Below are 17,486 nucleotides of genomic sequence, written 5' to 3'. Positions count from 1 at the left end.
CAGTAGCGTTTTCTGCTCGTGCTGAGTCCATTTTACTTTGCTGTTATTTATCTGACTCACCAGTGGCGTCTCTGCTCATGCTGAGTTCATCTTTGGTTGATAATCGATTTGCTTGTGGCGTTTCTGCTCACGCTGAGTTTGGACCCTCTACGGGGGTTTTCCTACAACGGAGTCGCCAGAAGCGTTTTCTGCTCGTGTTGACTTCTTGTTGCTGGCGGGCTAATCACGCCTTTCAGCAGTATGTTGCTGGATAATTTATGCTGCTCGACCTGTCTGGTTCCACTTCAGCCCGACGACGGGCATGACTTGTGTCCCTCCTGCCTCAGTGTGGAACATCTCCGGGAGGCACTGTCAGATAACGCTTGCCCCAACTGTTGCGTCATGCCCCGGTCAGTCAGACTGGATAGGTTGGCTGCGCTGGAGCAGCCTACCGACTGGGCGGGCGCTGCGCCGCGTAGTCTGTTGCCGATGGGGAAGGCGATGTGCAAACGATCTACTGTGGCTGCACCTTCGGTACCAGCAAAGCGAGCCAGACAGACTGATGCAGGGAGGCTGTCCACGAGAGTGGATCATCTCACTACTGAGATGGCCCAAATGAAAGCCCTCCTCCAGTCCTTTCAGACTGCTGGTGATCGCGACGCGGCCCTCCCTCCCGAGCAGGATGAAATGTCAGTCAATGACAACGATGCTGTTTCTGTGGCGGCCTCTGGCACCCATTTCTGTGAGGACCTTCCGGAGCTGGGCTCCGGGGCCTCTGGGTCGGACTCCATTGCCTCCCAGGAGGATACGGGGAAGTCTGTGACATCCGCTATTCGAACGGCTCTTGCTCGTTTACAGATTAGTGTTCCTCAGGCCCAGCCTATGGCTTCCAGCGCCTTTAAGCGCAGTAGATCAGAGACTGCCTTTGTGGTTCCTCTCTCGGCGGAGTATGTGCGGGAACTACATGCTTGCTGGTCAGACACCAAGGCGCTTTCATGTCTGACAACGGATGGCAGGGTCCTGGCAGCTATGCAGGAGGCACCCAGGGTTGGCTTGGGGCAGATGCCAGTGGTGGAACCGGGCATTGCCTCTCTTATTATCCCACCTGATGAGGCTTTGCGGCCCAATGCCCGTTGTCCGCGTCCTCAGTGCCGTATTACCGACGACCTTCTCTGCAAGGCCTATGACTCTGGGGCCCGCATGGGCCGGATTGGGAACTCTCTCTCCCATCTTATGCTGGCCCTGTCTTCCTCCTTGGAATCTGTTCCACTGGACCATGCCACGCAAGGCCTGGTTGATGCATCTCTGCAGGCCTTTGCTCTTATGACGAGGGAACTTGGACGCACACTCTCCACACTGGTTCACGCTCGCCGCCAGGTCTGGTTGGTGCAGTCACCACTTACTGTGCCTTGTAGGAGGACCCTCCGGGCCTTGCCTGTGGATCCGGGGGAACTTTTTGGTTCTGCGGCACTGGACGCCTTGGACCGTACAGCTCAGGCCTCTAGAACAAGGCAACAGCTGGCAGGGCTTCACAGGTGTGATCGCCAGCCAGTCAGCACCTGGGCAGCTGCGGGTCCTTCACGGAGGTCCTCAGGGCCTTCTCCTTCTTCCACTGAGCCCCAGGGTCTGGTACCAGGTCAGAGATTGGTCCAGGGACCTGCTCTAGCTCAGAGAAACAGAGCTCCAGACCGAGCTGGGACAAGGTCCTTTCATCCCTTTCGAGCCGCTTAGTCTGGCCGGCGTCCTCCCAGGCCTTCAAAGGGCCGGGGGGCCCGTAGATGATGCCTTAGGGCCGGCAGTCAGTTTTTTTTACTCCAGGACAGCTCAGCTTCTGGGCTGCCCACACCCCGGACTTGTGGGGTACCGTCTTCAATTCCGCCACTGGCCATCTATCCCCGGCCGGGTCAGGATGACTGTGATCCGCGACCCGGTGAAGGCACAGGCACTGAACCAAGAAATCTGCACCTTGCTGGCCAAGGGTGCTATAGTGCCTGTGGACCCCCTGCTGGAGCCAGGGGGCTTTTATTCCATGTATTTTCTGGTTCCGAAGAAGACCGTGAGCCTGCGTCCAGTCATGCCTTTTCATATGCTGACCACAAGGAAGTGTTGCAGGTGATTTCCCCGGGCGATTGGTTCACTTCCACAGATCTCAGGGATGCTTATTTTCACATTCCAATCGCTCCGCCCCATTGGCGGTTTCTTCGTTTTGCTTTTCAGGGGAGGCATTTCCAGTTCAGGGTCCTCCCGTTCGGACTTTCACTGTCTCCCAGGGTGTTCACCCGATGTGTTGCAGCGGCCCTTTCTCCTCTGCAGGCACAGGGATTAAGGATCCTCCCATATCTGGCCGACTGGCTCATTTGTGCCGCGACACGGGACCAGGCGGTTCAAGATACTCGGTTAGTGCTCCATCATGTGGGATGCTTGGGCTTGCAGGTGAACATGGAGAAAAGCAGTCCTGGGCATTGCCATGGATTCCATCTCAATGACTGCTTGCCTGTCACCCCAGCGGCAGAGCAGGGAACACATCAATGTCTTAGAGTTATGGGCTGTACTTCTGGCTCTTCAGAGCTTTCTTCCGGGCTTGCAGGGGAAGCATGTGCTGGTGAGGTCAGACAACACCACTTTGGTTTTCCACATCAACCACCAGGGGGGAACCAGGTCAAGGAAACTGTTGTGCTTGACTCAACGGCTTCTGACCTGTGCAGCTCCATACATAACCAGCCTCAGAGTAGCCTACATCCCAGGGCCGGAGAACATGCCAGCAGATTTTCTATCCCGTCAGAAGCCGCTTCCAGGGGAGTGGAAGCTTCACCGAGAGGTAGTGGAGTGCATCTGGAAGGTCTTTGGCAGGGCGGACCTCTTTGCCTCAAGGGACGCGTTTCGCTGTCCCCTTTGGTTCTCATTGTACAACAGCAGCCCTCTGGGCCACGATGCTCTGGCACACGACTGGCCCCGGACCCTCCTTTATGCCTTTCCACCATTCAGCCTACTTTTTCAGACTCTCCTCAGGGTGCGTCAGGAGGGGCACAGGGTTCTGCTGGTGGCCCCCTACTGGCCAGCGAGGACTTGGTTTCCTCTACTGTGCGAGCTCCGCTCCGGCTCGCCAATGCGTCTCCCCTCCAGGAGTGATCTTCTTTTCCAGATGGGGGATCAGAGTTTGCACCCCAAACTGGACCGGCTCCAGCTCTGGATTTGGCCCCTGCAACGCCGGGGTCCACTTTCTCAAGATACACTGGGTCCATAATGCATACAATGGCTAATGCATGGGCGCCGTCCACGCGAGCTGTCTATGCTAGCAAGTGGACGGTCTTTGCGACTTGCCGTAATAGAGGGCGGGACCCGGTGCAGTGTTCAGTTTCTCACATACTGACCTTCCTGCAGGCATTATGGGATCAAGGACGGTCTCCGTCTACTTTGAAGGTGTGTGTGGCTGCCATTTCCTGTTGGCATGTCGGGCTGAATGGTTGTTCTGTGGGCCGAGACAAGGACGTTGTGCTGTTTTTAAGGGGTGCTTGGCGTTTGCGACCACCCAACCGCCCTGTGGCACCGGCGTGGGACCTTTCTCTTGTGCTTGAGGCTCTTCGGTCCCTCACAATTGAGCCCCTGACATGGGCAGACCTCAAGTGGCACTCACTGCAGACAGCGTTCCTTTTGGCTATGGTTTCTGCAAAACGTGTGGGGGAATTACAGGCTCTCTCGACAGCTGAGTCCTGCTGCCGGTGGAATGCTGGTGGCTCAGGCGTTACACTGTGGTCTGACGTCGCATTTATTCCTAAGGTGTCACCGGCGGCAGGCAGTACCCAGCCGCTCCATCTTGCCCGGTTTGACACCGGTAACCCCTCTGAACCACCGTGGCCTGTTCGTGCCCTTGAGGCATATTGTCAATGCCACGGCATCCTTCAGAAAGACAAATAGCCTTTTTGTTTGCTGCGCTGGCTCACGGAAAGTTCAGGCACTTTCTAAGCAGCGACTTGCACACTGGGTTGTGGATTTGATCTCCAAGGCTTATGCTTTGCAGGACCGGCCACTGCCGGCAGGAGTGAAGTGCCACTCTACAAGGGGCATGTCGACATCGTTTGCTGCCATGACTGGGGTGCCTTTGGATGTTATATGCCGTGCGGCCTCCTGGAAATCACCTAGTACCTTTACTTGGTTCTACAGGGTGATTGTGGCTGCACCCCATCCGCTTCAAGGCATCCTGGAGCAGCATGCCTCTACATCACACTAGGGTGGGTGGTGTAGTCGTTGTCCCTTGAATGTTGCTGATTCCTCGTGACCTTGTTGATATGAGTCATCCAGTGCTTGAAGCACCGCCTATGGCGGTCAGTAGGGATGAAATAGAACGAAAGTTACTACCGTAACTACGGTTCTATGAATCCCGGATGAGCGCCAGAGTGCTTGGTCCCTCGGAATCTCTGCTTCTCGCGAGAAGATTGAGGGATTGATTGCCGGGTGCCACGTGACTATATAGAGTCACGTGGGTCCCCGGCAGGTCACAGGTGACTTTGTTGTCATTAGTACTCGACCTGCGCATGCGCAAGAATGATCATTCATTGCTTGAAGCACCGCCTCTGGCGGTCATCCGGGATTCATAGAACCGTAGTTACGGTAGTAACTTTCGTTCTTATGCCTTTAAATTTAGTGCCATGATTGTCATCTGGTAGAAACTGTTTTTTAGGCGATTTGTCCTGGTTTTTATTGCAGCTAGAGAGTAAATTATTTTAATTAGGACTGTTTTAAACAATTATTTTAGTAATCAAATAAAAAAATTGATAAAGTAAGATATTGGTACATACTGTTACATTGGCAGTATTAATATCAGATATCAACATAGACCCAATTTTTTATATTTGTTAATAATTATTTTTCTGTAGTTTAGAAAATTAACTTATAGCAATTATAGCTCAATTTTTAAGTTAAGCTAGATACAAATTATTCAAAAATCATAAATTATATTAAATTTAATTATAAAGCACACACAAAGTGTCACAAAGAGACTTCTAATAATTCAGCTTTTGATTTATGTCTTACTCTTCTGTCAGTTTAATAGATGAACTCTCACTCTACCCAGACATTTATAATTTTGTGTCCATGAGCGATATATCTTTGATAACTTCGTAACACACAGAAACACATCTACCTGCTATGTACCGCCACTCATATGTTGCAACCGGGATGGTAGGATATTTAATTTTTCCAAGTTTTTCACAGAACACCTATTGGTCCTGTGAGAAACGCTAAAAACCCAGACATTATCATCAATCAATGAAAATCCCTGAATCCATCAACAACTCATAGGCGGAAGTGAGAATGCGGCAAAATGGAAATGATCATCCGTCTGGAATACGGTGGCTAAAATGTAAAATATGATTTAAGTTTTGAGGTAGATAATTTGCTTTGAGGAATTTTAATAATCACAGTATTGTAATCATTTGAGGAATTACTACAGCCCTTCAAGTTGTACCACCCAATGTTTTTTAATGAATAAAAGTGGTACACGTATGATATATATGATCCTTTTTACATGTTGAGACATAATTTCTTGACATCCTTGTTCATCTAGAAGGGACAGAGCAGACTGGAGGAAGCTGACATAGTTCATGGTTTTCAGCAAGATGCTGCAGTTCAGTCTGTTGTTGAAAGCATCATCTGTATCTGTATTTTGACAAACTAAGTTGCATGAGGGACAGTTGTCTGAGCAAGTAGCATTGGGTCACACAACAGGCTGTCATGACAAGGCTCAGCTTTCAGACAGACAGGAAGTGACTGATTCAGAAAGCCCAGACCAAACATACAAACGCACACACACAGACACAGCACAGTACACAAACATCCATCGTAGCTGTTTGAAAGATTGCTCTGATGTGATGTGGTTAAGCCATGGCTCTGTATTGATCTGATTATACAACATCTCCAGACTCAGTGGAATGTAACCAACAGCTAGTTCTACATTCCACACGATATAGAGTGTGTTCTGCAGTGAAATCTCAAATAACACAAGTGCAGTATTAGGATAGCATGGAGTTTAGCATGTTTCTCACTCATTTCAGAAAGTGGCTCATATTTTGTATGAGTGTATCCTACATAGAGTGAAATATGTCAGTCATTTAAGTCTTGTTATTTTGGTGATTGTAGATGTTGAAAACACAAAGTTTCTTTCTCCAGATGACTGTTGTTGCTGTTTCCTCTCCGTATGACCAGTGGTCAGTGGTCAGGCATCACATGATGTGAAGAACACAGTCACAGATGCAATGCACTGTGGCATGATTTCAGCTTTCACTTCCTCATTAACTCGAGGCAGAGCATTTCTGAGTCCATACATCTCTGCTTTAGATAAAGAAACAGCAGTGTGTTCTGAACACACACACACACACACGCGCACACACACACACACACACACACACACACACACACACACAGCAACTTCAAGGACTTGATGTTACACTCTGCTCCTCATAGCTGAACTAATAACAATCCCGTTAGAGGACTGGTGCATCTGGGACTCATTCAGCAGTGAGTATTGGAGGATCTACACCTTAGTCCTAAACCTAACCCCCAACCCTTAAACAGCATCTCTTCTTATGGGGTCTCCAGGTTTGGGTCCCATAAAGAGCAGTTGTTCCCCACAATGTGTTTTTTTTTTTTTCGTTTTTGGAAAATGGCCTTTGTAGTATATCAAAAACAAGGCCTCTTGCACTCACAGAGACACACATTTACAATGAGTCATGACCAGAAGACTTTAGAGCAGGGGTGTCAAACTCCAGTCCTCAAGGGCCGGTGTCCTGCAACTTTTAGATGTGCCTCTTCTGCACCACACCTGAATTGAATAATTACGTCATTAAGGCTCTGGAGAACTGATCTACATAAGAAGGAGGCAATGAAGCCATTTCATTCCAGTGTTTTGTACCTGTGGCACATCTAAAAACTGCAGGACAGCGGCCCTCGAGGACTGGAGTTTGACACCTGTGCTTTAGAGGATGAAGCAGCAGCTAAGCAGTTGCTGTGTTAAGTGTGTAAACAGCTGAATGAAATCAATCTAATCTCTGTCCTTTTGCTCATTTCTGCCACACCTTCTATTTGATTTGTTCTCAGCTTCATCAGATTGGGCTGCCTCCACATAATGTGGTGTGAAGTGTCCTCCAGGGGACTTGTGCAGCTTTGTGTTTATTACCAGGAGTCATGTAGCATCTCCATTCCCCCACTACAGCTAATGTGTTTGTGGCCAACCTGAAGCAGGCAGTATGCAGCAACCATTTAGCTAATTATGATGTGTTGGCTGGAGCGAGTGAAGGGGAAGCAAGATGGATGTATGTGGCAGTAGTTGGGAGTGCAGGGAGCCTAGAAGATGACTGAAATGAAAAGCTGGGATGCAGTCTGTTCTAATCTAATCTTATCCATGGACTCTCAGCAGAGGCCAGGAAGCAGAGAGAAATTGTCAAACACAGTGAGTTGACATGGATCAAATCAATATCAATTTCATTCCTTCACCATAACACATGAAGCAACATAGGCCAGGGAAACAGGGGGGTTTACAGTTCAGGTCCTGCTGAAGAGATTAGATCAATTTTTAATGTTTAAAAAACTGACCAAAATGCTAATTTTGTTATTTTCTCCCCAAAGACCATGTCTGACATGATGCTCTAATGCAATACATTAAGAAAAGCTTTCAATTTTTCATCAAAACAGACTTGGTTTACCTGACTGGCCAGTGGGCGGTCTGTGTAGCAGATGGAAACTCACACACTCCAGTATGTGAGCTCTACTACGCTGTTTTTCATACTGGCAGCATGTCTGGGCCGGTCCAGCTCCCTGTCTGGAGACGCAGACCAGAATGCATTTTATCGCCATCTCCAAGCCAGCTGATGCATCACTGGATGGTCTGAAGAGTTTCTGACTTCAGGATTGTTGGAATATTCTGACATTGTCTGGAAGTCAGTCAGTGATTGATCAGATGTAAGGCAGGCTGAGAAGAGGCATGAATCAGAGCTTTCCTGGAGCCAGTGGATTGCTCTGTCGTTGTGTCCTTGAGCATCAAGAATACTTTTAGGGTTCACCCGCCTTGCCTGCTGGAGGGGGTCAGAGAAAACTGCTATGCTCCTCAAACTGTGGTATGAGGACCACTGCTGGGATGTGTGCTGCATTCAGTGGTTCTCAAAAAAATGTCACTGTTGACTATTTACCAGGCAGATATGAGCAACTGGATGATTAGAAGCCAAGCTTAGCTGTAAAGCAAACTAGGAATATGAATTGTTCCAGGGCATTGATTATGGGGAGGGACTTCATATTCTAACAGAAGAGCACATGAACTGTGTTATAACGGAAACCATCAGTCATGTTGGATTTGAGGGTCTGAGCTGGTGAGAAATGACCAGTTTTCCAAATTGAAATTTCTATTTCTTTTTTTCAGACATGTAACTAGAAAAATGTGACTTAAGAGAAGAAATTAGTAGCAAAATTACATTAAACCTGCCGCTCAACCTTTAATGCAAATAAGATAAAATTTAGTTTGTTCCTGTTTGACACTGAACTAGTAGTAGGCTTGATTCACACTGTAGCTTTAAGTGACCCAAATCTCATTTTTACCATAATGCGACCTGTATCTAATCTTTTTACGACAGTCTAAACAATACAGCTTGGATTTTTAGAAATGCAACCCAGATCACTTTGATATGTGGTTTTAAGTCTGATATGTATCTGACCTTTTTAGATTTGACCAGTGTCTGTACAGCCATTCATCCGACCTGAACACTTGACAAACATCACTGAAAGTGTGAAGAAAAACAACAACCATGATGGATGATAATGAGGATGAAGTTGTTAATGTGCTGGCTCTGGTTGGATAACAACTTTAAGAAATTGGAGCTTGTGATAAACTCCACCCTTAGCATCAATGTTTATTTCCACAAACACTAGAGTCAGATCAAAGACTAGCACATTCCTACATTTTTTGTTTTGCAAAGAATGTTTGAGATTTTTTTAAAAACGACAGTATAAAATGCCCTGTTGAACAGTAGTTCTGTTTGGAGCTTGGCATATGTGTGGTTGTGCGTGGGTGTGTGCATGTGGATGTGGAGGATAAGTGTGTAAAGTCAGTAGCCTGAATGTAAAGTGTGACAAGATCTGACTTGTTAAGCTGGGAAATAAAGGGAACTGGTTAGAAGTATTTTCCAGGTCTGGAAGAAAAATGAACAGAGTATTAAAAAATCTTTACAGTCTCCTCCTTTCCTCCAACTGTATTTAATCACTATTAGATAAATAAATCAGAGTTATGTTTTTTGTTCATATTCTAGCTGCACTGTTCCCTCAGGTGTTCCCAGTCCTGACAGTTTGTGTGGCTGAAAAAGAGAAGAGCTTTGTTGAATGTGTTTCCTGTGCCATGCTGCACAGACTTTAGGTGTAACCTTGCTCTTTGATCCCTCGGCAGCCCTCCAGTGTTACTGTGACCGCTGCAGCGCCAACTCCAGCTGCACCACAGATGGCGTCTGCTTTGTGGCCATTAAGAAGTCGGGGAGCCAGCAGATCTCAGAACAGCGTCAATGCATACATGACAGCGAACTGATCCCTCGAGACAGACCCTTCGTATGTGCCCCGAACTCCAGAACAGACACCGGTATCTTCCCCATGTGCTGCTCGTCTGACTACTGCAACAAGGAGCCGGATTTCCCAGTCTTTCGTAGGTATCCGCACCAACACCTCACACAACAGCTGCTAACATACAGCTTCTAGACTTTTCAACAAAAATAATCCAGCCGATGTGACCAAACTCATCTGGGAATAAACAAATGTGTTTGAATAAAGGACTGAGTTAGAATGACTGAATGTCTGGTTCCCTTGGATTTAGGCTTGTTGTAGTGAAACCAACTTTGAGGACATAAAGAGCTCACTCAGACTGTGACCTCTTTAAATATGGAACATTTTTCACCTGAGACTCTTCAAACAGAGCTGGGCCAAGAACACACAACCACAGAAATGAGATTATAAAGGCAGACTTTTAGCAGAATTCAAGTGGGTGAGTCCCAGAGAGTCCTGCATAGAAATCCTGACACTGGTTCACTGATCTGTATGTCACCCATCAACCCATCATGATGGGTTGATGGGTGAAATGCAAGGCCTAGCTTGCTTTTCACCAAAGTGTGATCAGATCCATCATTTATTATGGAAGTCCATGTCTGACGTTCTCTGTTTGTCTGATATCTGGTTAATAATAATAATAATAATAATGCCCCATCTGTGAATGTGCCAGACCATGATTTCTTTACAACGGAGGGGTGTGTGTTTGTGTGGGGGAATAGAAAGTGTCGCTTAATAGAACAGCCATGTTCACTTACCATTGAGTGTATAGGTCTTAAGATGGCTCTCTCACCACAGATGTCAACAGCATTTACTAAGCTTAAAGATTGTGACACAAAGAAGGAAATCTCCTGTTAGCAAGAGATTTCATCTTTACCTGGCTCACCAAAACTAATGCTAAGCATTTCAGTAATAGTTCATATGTTTTAGAAACATTACTATCGAGTAATGTATCGAGATCACTCAAATGAAATGGTGATGTGGAAAACCGGAAATCAAATTTGGTTACAGTTAGTGTTGGTGCTACCTTTATTGATTTCCAGAAAGCTTTCAACATCATGTATTGCTTAATAAATTGTCTTATTTTAGCTATTCTTTTAGGTGGATTAAACTGCATTAATTTCATGTTTAACAACATGTATGAGGGTACAGAACAGCTATGGGGTGCCACAGGGGTCGCTATCTTTGTAGCTATCTTTGCTTTTCAGCTTGTTGTTCATTAATGACTTACCAGAATGATGGTCAGATGTACATAAATGCAGATGATGCAGTCTTGTTGCTATTGCTAAAAAAGCAGCACACAAACAGCTGCAATGTGTGACATTAATACCTGGATTCAGAGATCTCACTTGGACCTGAATATGTTCAGCTGTGTGGAAGTACTTCCAAAAAAAATCCAACTGCTGACAGGGATTCTAGTGACAACAAAAAACTAGAGCAGAGTTTTGTTCTTTTGTGACGTCACAGGAAGTCCTGATGTGACTCCTCCCTTCTGGGAGCCTTGCATAAACAGCTTAAACGCTGTGAGTTTTTACCTGTCTGTTGCTCTTCAGTTTTTCTTGTTCCGCCATGTCTGGGCCCAAGACATGACATATCCCTCTGTTTTCTTCTTTGTGTGTTGTAGCAGAAGAAGAAAAGCCCCAGTCTTTGAGCCCCGTGGCCCTTGCTGCAGTGATTGCATGCCCAGTGTGTGTGCTGTGTCTGCTGCTCATTTTGGCATTCTACATCTGCCACAACCAAAGAGGTCTGGGTGCTGGCGGAGCAGGGGCCCTCCACCACCGTGTACCCAATGAGGAAGACCCCTCTATAGATCACCCCTTCATCACTGTTGGAACAACACTCAAAGACCTCATCTATGACATGACCACATCCGGCTCTGGATCAGGTACTGCTCACTTATCTGCACTTACATTTTATTTTTTAACTATTCACTAAAATACTCTGAAAGACCTTGGAACTTCCGGTGTCATGGCGAACAGTGTGGCAACATAGAAAAGAGGTCCTGCATCACTAGATATAAAAGCCTCCTAATCCAAGCTGTTAATGCGTTAAAAGGAACTCTCTCTCAAGAAGAATGAGTGGGGATTAAAACAAGAAGGGACGAGTCCAGTCTCGGAACTCAGAAATGCGACACAAAAACAAAGCCTGCGGAACACATGCGGTCGAGGGAGGAGAGAAGATGGCAGAAGAGGCCTTGCCTGCTACAATTAGCTCACTAAGAAAGGTGGTGGGTGAAGTAATGGTGGAGGACATGCAGGACCTCATATCAGAAATAAAGAAGGAGTTAGCGCAAGTGAGAATGAGCTTAAAGGAGGAAATTAAAGTCCTATTTAGCGAGCTGACAAACGAAATAAATCAACAGGTTAACGCCACTATCAACAAGACCAAGGAGATGGGTAAGCGCCTTGGAGCAATGGAGAAGAGCATGGCAGAGAAAGAGAGATGGGACATTGGATTGAGAGATGCTATTGATCCAGCTGCTAAATGACCAGAAATTACTTCAGGAGAAGATCACGGATTTGGAAGGACGCTCACGCCGGAATAATTTGCAGGTATATAGCATCCCTGAAAATGCAAAAGGTAACTCAATGCAGAGGTATGTGGAAAACCTGCTTAAAACTGAACTTTGGACTTAGACAGTGACAAGAATCTGGGGATAAAGTGAGCCCACAGAGCGCTGGGTGCGCAGCCTCCAGCGGGTGCTCCATCTCCGTCCATAGTTGTACGCTTCCTGAAATTTAACGTTAAAGAACAAATTCTCTATGCGGCATGGAAGAAGCCTGTATATATACAAGAAAAACGTATATTTTTCTACTACGATTATGCTGAAAACATACAACTGAAGAGGGGAGAGTATGCTCCGGTTAAGAAAGCACTCAAAGAAAACGCTATCCAGTTCCAAACCCCGATGGCCAAAATGCGCGTGCACTTTGACTCCGTGGTCATCTACAGCAGCGCGGCGGAGGCTGCGCCGCACCTAAGAAGACGTGGATTCATGGTGGGACCGTCTTCTGTCTTCAACAGTCTTCTGGCAACGGATATAGTGGGATCGCGACATGTTGGAAACGCGCCTGGCCTGCGAGAGAGCGCACGGGAAAAGCTGAAGGTGTTCCAGCGGCCAAGCAGAGAGGACGTTGCTATGGATAAACAATCTTCCTTATTTCCACCAAAGAAACATTTGATCACCTTGCTGCAAGAGATTCAGGTCGGCTGATCAGTACCATTCAGCGTATCACGGGGTGGCTGTGTCTGCACAGGAGAATGGTGAGGACTGTGACCTCCCCCTTCACAGTTGGAGTAATGAAGAACCGATGCAGGTGACTTAAATTAACCTTTTCAGTTTTGTTCCTTTAAGTAGGCAACTAGGCAGGGGCCCCACGTAGTGGCACCTTCCCCTACATTAAGAGGAATAAGGGACACTCTTATTTGGAACTTATCTGTTCATTATTATGGCAAGTTCTGTTTTTATGTATTTCTGTTTTTTGTGTGTTCTGAGGGCTAGGAGTGTTGTCATGCAGGTGGAAAAAACATATTGGTGTCTAGAGGATATGCAGTATTATAATATACAGACGTTGAATGTGAATGGTACAAAAAATCCCATTAAAAGAAGCTACATCATTTCAAAGTTTAAACGAGAGCAGGTTGGCATTGGTTTCTTACAGGAAACACATTTGTCAAATGAAGAACATGAGAAAATAAAGAAAATGGGTTATAGAAAAACATATTTTGCTTTTCACAGATCAGGAAAAAAAGAGGGGTGGCCATTCTTACATCAAACAATATCAGATTTTATTTTATTTCAGAGCATAAAGATAAAGAAGGCAGATTTGTGTTGTTAAAGGGGAAGGTGGAACAGAAAAAGATCACCCTATGTAATATATATGCCCCCCCTTGGTAGTAGTACAGATTTCTTTAAGGAGATACTTAGTCTTGTGGCCACAGAAGCAGACGGCACATGTATATGTGCAGGTGATTTTAATTTACCTCTAACACCAAAAATGGATACAACTAGCAGAGAGCAAAAAAAGACTTGCTTTGAAAAGCAATTCAAAAAAATCCTGCAAGAATTGGGACTCACAGAATGTCTCTCATATGGAATGTCTCTTTGTCCTATTAAGACTGTTTAATAGGACAAAGAGACATTTCTGATCACTCTGGTTTAAATATGAAAATTAACTTACCGGTAATTAGAAACCCTAAAAACACGTTATGGAGGCTCAACACAAATTTATTAAATAGTACTGCATTCAAAACAGAAATGAAAGAGGAGCTTAAAAATTAATTAGGATTTAATGGTAATGGAACAGTTAGATCTGTTACTTTCCATTCTTTACGCTCCAATAACATTTTTCTTTTGCATGTTCCATGTGTTTGCACAGAAAAAGGGAAGCAAACTTTTAGTGTAATGACTCTTATAGCACAGAATGAACTAAAAATTTCAGATCTTATTTCTTTTTCTAGCAGTTTTAAAACCATGCAACACCATGCAGCAGTTTTAAAACCATGCAACAATGTCATTGCTTTTGAACTGTTTTTAATTTGTTTTAAACTTGTGCGTATGCTTTAATTGGTTTTACTCTTGTCCAGGTCGTTGAGTGGATCTCACTGGGGTTTTACCTGGCTAAATAAAGGAAATAATCGCAATAAAAAACAAGGTTTTACTTTCAGTCGTTTATGTTCATGTGGAAAAAGAATGTCATGTTTAACTTCAAGAGGTGAAGCTGTGACGTAATTGGTAGTTTTCATTAATTTATAGATTTCTGCACATTTAGCAATGCTGTTGTGCATCCACAGCATGCACACAGCAACAGAAAAAATTATCAGTCCCAATGTAAAAAGACAAACATTTGGATTTTGTTTCCTTACTTTTCTGTATCTGGCAGCTCAGAAAAGATGCTGAGTCCAATAGGAACAGAGCCTTTCAACTCTGTGAGCCTCTCCTGTGTTTTGTGGGTTTTCCTTGCAGGCCTGCCTCTGCTGGTCCAGCGGACCATCGCCAGAACCATCATCCTGCAGGAAAGCATCGGGAAGGGACGTTTTGGCGAGGTGTGGAGGGGTAAGTGGCGTGGGGAGGAGGTGGCGGTGAAGATCTTCTCCTCCAGAGAAGAGCGCTCCTGGTTCCGTGAGGCTGAGATCTACCAGACCGTCATGTTGCGCCACGAGAACATCCTGGGCTTTATCGCTGCCGATAACAAAGGTGAGCCGAGGCCTCAGCAACCTTTGTGAGAAAACTATACCAGCAACTTAGTCAAAGGAATGTTTAGCAAGACATTAAGTGAAGATGAAAATGATTAAAGTTTAAGAACTTACACATTAAACAATGGAGACCCATCTTCTCTATACATTAGTGTGGGATTATCAGTTCATCTCGATTTCTCCAATCAGAACAGCACCTCTCACAACGAAGGGGGGAGGAGTGTTCTAGTCTAGTCCATCCTGTGGATGATGGTTGTGTGTGTGTGTGTGTGTGTGTGTGTGTGTGTGTGTGTGTGTGTGTGTGTGTGGGCAGATAACGGAACCTGGACTCAGCTGTGGCTGGTATCAGACTACCATGAACATGGCTCCCTGTTTGACTACCTGAACCGCTACACGGTCACTGTGGAGGGCATGATCAAGCTGTCGCTGTCCACCGCAAGCGGCCTGGCCCACCTTCACATGGAGATTGTAGGGACACAAGGTGAGCCGCTACACACAGCTTTACAATAGAGTTCAAACATCAATTAATACGAACATATTTTCTCTTTAATTGATTTAATCTCTAAAATTGTTGTGGAAATTCAAGTTTATCTCACCGATTTAAATCCTCCAATTTCAGAACGCTCTGTTAAAATTATCTTTGACTAACTCAGTATCGTATTTAAACCTAGATTGATTCTTGTGGTGACGACAATTTGTTGGCAACTGTTGACGTTCTAACTGTGTGTGCAGGAAAGCCAGCTATCGCTCACAGAGATTTAAAGTCCAAGAACATCCTGGTGAAGAAGAACGGGACCTGCTGCATCGCTGACCTGGGTCTGGCTGTTCGACACGACTCCGCCACCGACACCATCGACATCGCTCCAAACCACAGAGTGGGAACCAAAAGGTAAGTGTTTTCATTCCATCAGCCTGTCTAAATAGTGCCAGATCACATTGTGAGCCGTTTCTGTCCCTCAGTGGTCTCTCCTCTACTTCGCTCGCTGTCTAACTAGCTTTATAGCAGACCCATTGGATTTTGTGAGGGGGGCCAATCAGCTTGGCCATATATGAAGACTGAGTTGGTAATGAAATGCATGCATGATGGTGAGAGAGAGGGGCATTGAAATAAAAGATGTGCTAAAGAGACAGACAAACAATATAGACAACAAAAATGAAAATATATATAGAAATTGGTCTTCCAGCAGTTTCCCATGTATCTCTACTTCCCTCCCCCAGCTGCATCTATTCACCTGTGATTAGCTCTTGTGGTCAGATTGCAGTATTCCTCACTGTTTCCTCTGTTAATTTTCCTACGCCTCTCTTGTGTGCTCCAGAAGTTTCTTCATTAAATATTCATTCCATTACCATACTGAGTCCCATGCTACATTTCAGTCTGGTCAACACTGAACATTATCTGACACCTAGAAGATGAGTAAAACAATAAAGAACAAACAACTTTTTCGAATTTTGTTTTTGCTTAGGAATGGTTTGTTGAACATGTAGGCCTGTCGCAATAAGCAAAAAAATCAATCAATCGCATGATGAATTAAAACGAGCTCAATAATTTCCATTTGCATGATTTTTTAAATTAAATGTTAGACTTCAACCGAAGTATTGCTACAACCTGATTAGTATAATGTGTAGCTACAGAGGGATTATCAGTCGACGTCACACTGTCTCAGCACCCAGACTGCACAAAGAAAGCAGTCGTCTATATTTTTTTTTCTCTGGTGGAATTTAGTTGAGAGGGGTCAAACTGGAAAGTAGGTTATGGAAAGGAGGAAGACATGTGGCAAATTCACCAGGCTGGGAGTCGAACCCGTGTCGGCCATGTTGACGACTTCCATATGTGGTTGTGCTTTACCTCTGCCCCACCACAGCACTCCAATCATATGTTATTCTAACTATTTCAGTTATTTACAGTTAGGCTAATAAAGTCATTTACAACTGGCAGCCTGCACAGATCACCTGACTTTGCTCAGCTCACATGTAGCTCTGCAGCGTCTGCTGTTGTCAAAAGTTTTATTTTTAGTACAGCATCTCTGCACCTGGCACTGCCTCCCATTCACACACACTCACACTTATGGACAATTTAGAGAGACCAATTCCCCCAACAGTGAGGTCCAGGCCAGGATGTGAAAAAAGGACCTTCTTGTTGGAAGGCAACAGTGCCTACCAACTGCCTTGCTATGCAACCTGTATTTAAAACAAGGTTAATTTTATACATGATATAAATTATTTTTCAACTAAGCTAACATCAATATCATTTTTAAACACCTATTTTAGTTGACTTCTCCTGTTGTAGGTCCTGAGTCGGACCCTGATGGCCATTACTGCTCCACCTAGTGATGGTTTCTGTGAGCTGCCTAATCCGCATGAAAACAGCAAACTGTGCCTCAGGTTTGTTCTATTGGCATGCTGAATTCGGCTCCAGGCACACGACTTCCTGCTGACCACACTTCAACACTGATGAGCAGCACATGGACCACTTGCTCTGCCACTTATTTATCTTCTCCACAGAAGATACATAATCTTCTGTGGAGAAGATTGGTGATATCTTGCCTGTGGACATCACCAATGCCGCAAGCATTGGTGATGTCCACTGTCAGTATTCCAACATCCCCTCTTTTACTCACCTGACATCACACAGAGGAAACTATCTCTGCTCTGAGGGACTTCTGCTCAGCTTCAGCTTCTTGTTCTCAAAGGTGCTGCCTGTCTAAATCACGTTCATTTAATCTACAATGAAGGAGAAAAAA

General features: G+C 45.3%; 1 protein-coding gene across 2 annotated transcripts in view; it reads left to right on the top strand.

Annotated features, from left to right (window-relative positions):
• tgfbr1b (transforming growth factor, beta receptor 1 b) overlaps window positions 1–17,486 on the top strand; it is a 36,586-nt gene that overhangs the window by 7,627 nt on the left and 11,473 nt on the right. The window contains exons 2-6 of one of the 2 annotated variants that reach the window (XM_044104284.1): window positions 9,404–9,652; window positions 11,177–11,434; window positions 14,516–14,746; window positions 15,059–15,226; window positions 15,478–15,634. In XM_044104284.1, coding sequence (XP_043960219.1) covers window positions 9,404–9,652; window positions 11,177–11,434; window positions 14,516–14,746; window positions 15,059–15,226; window positions 15,478–15,634 — 1,063 coding nt within the window. Of the gene's footprint in view, window positions 1–9,403; window positions 9,653–11,173; window positions 11,435–14,515; window positions 14,747–15,058; window positions 15,227–15,477; window positions 15,635–17,486 lie in introns of both variants that reach the window. The other variant, XM_044104282.1, reaches the window with a different exon arrangement.

The sequence above is a fragment of the Gambusia affinis genome, linkage group LG21 (genome assembly GCF_019740435.1).
Source record: "Gambusia affinis linkage group LG21, SWU_Gaff_1.0, whole genome shotgun sequence".
NCBI classification, from domain to species: Eukaryota; Metazoa; Chordata; class Actinopteri; order Cyprinodontiformes; family Poeciliidae; genus Gambusia; species Gambusia affinis.
Note: the sequence above shows the minus strand (reverse complement) of the source record. Positions and strands in the feature narration are given on the sequence as shown.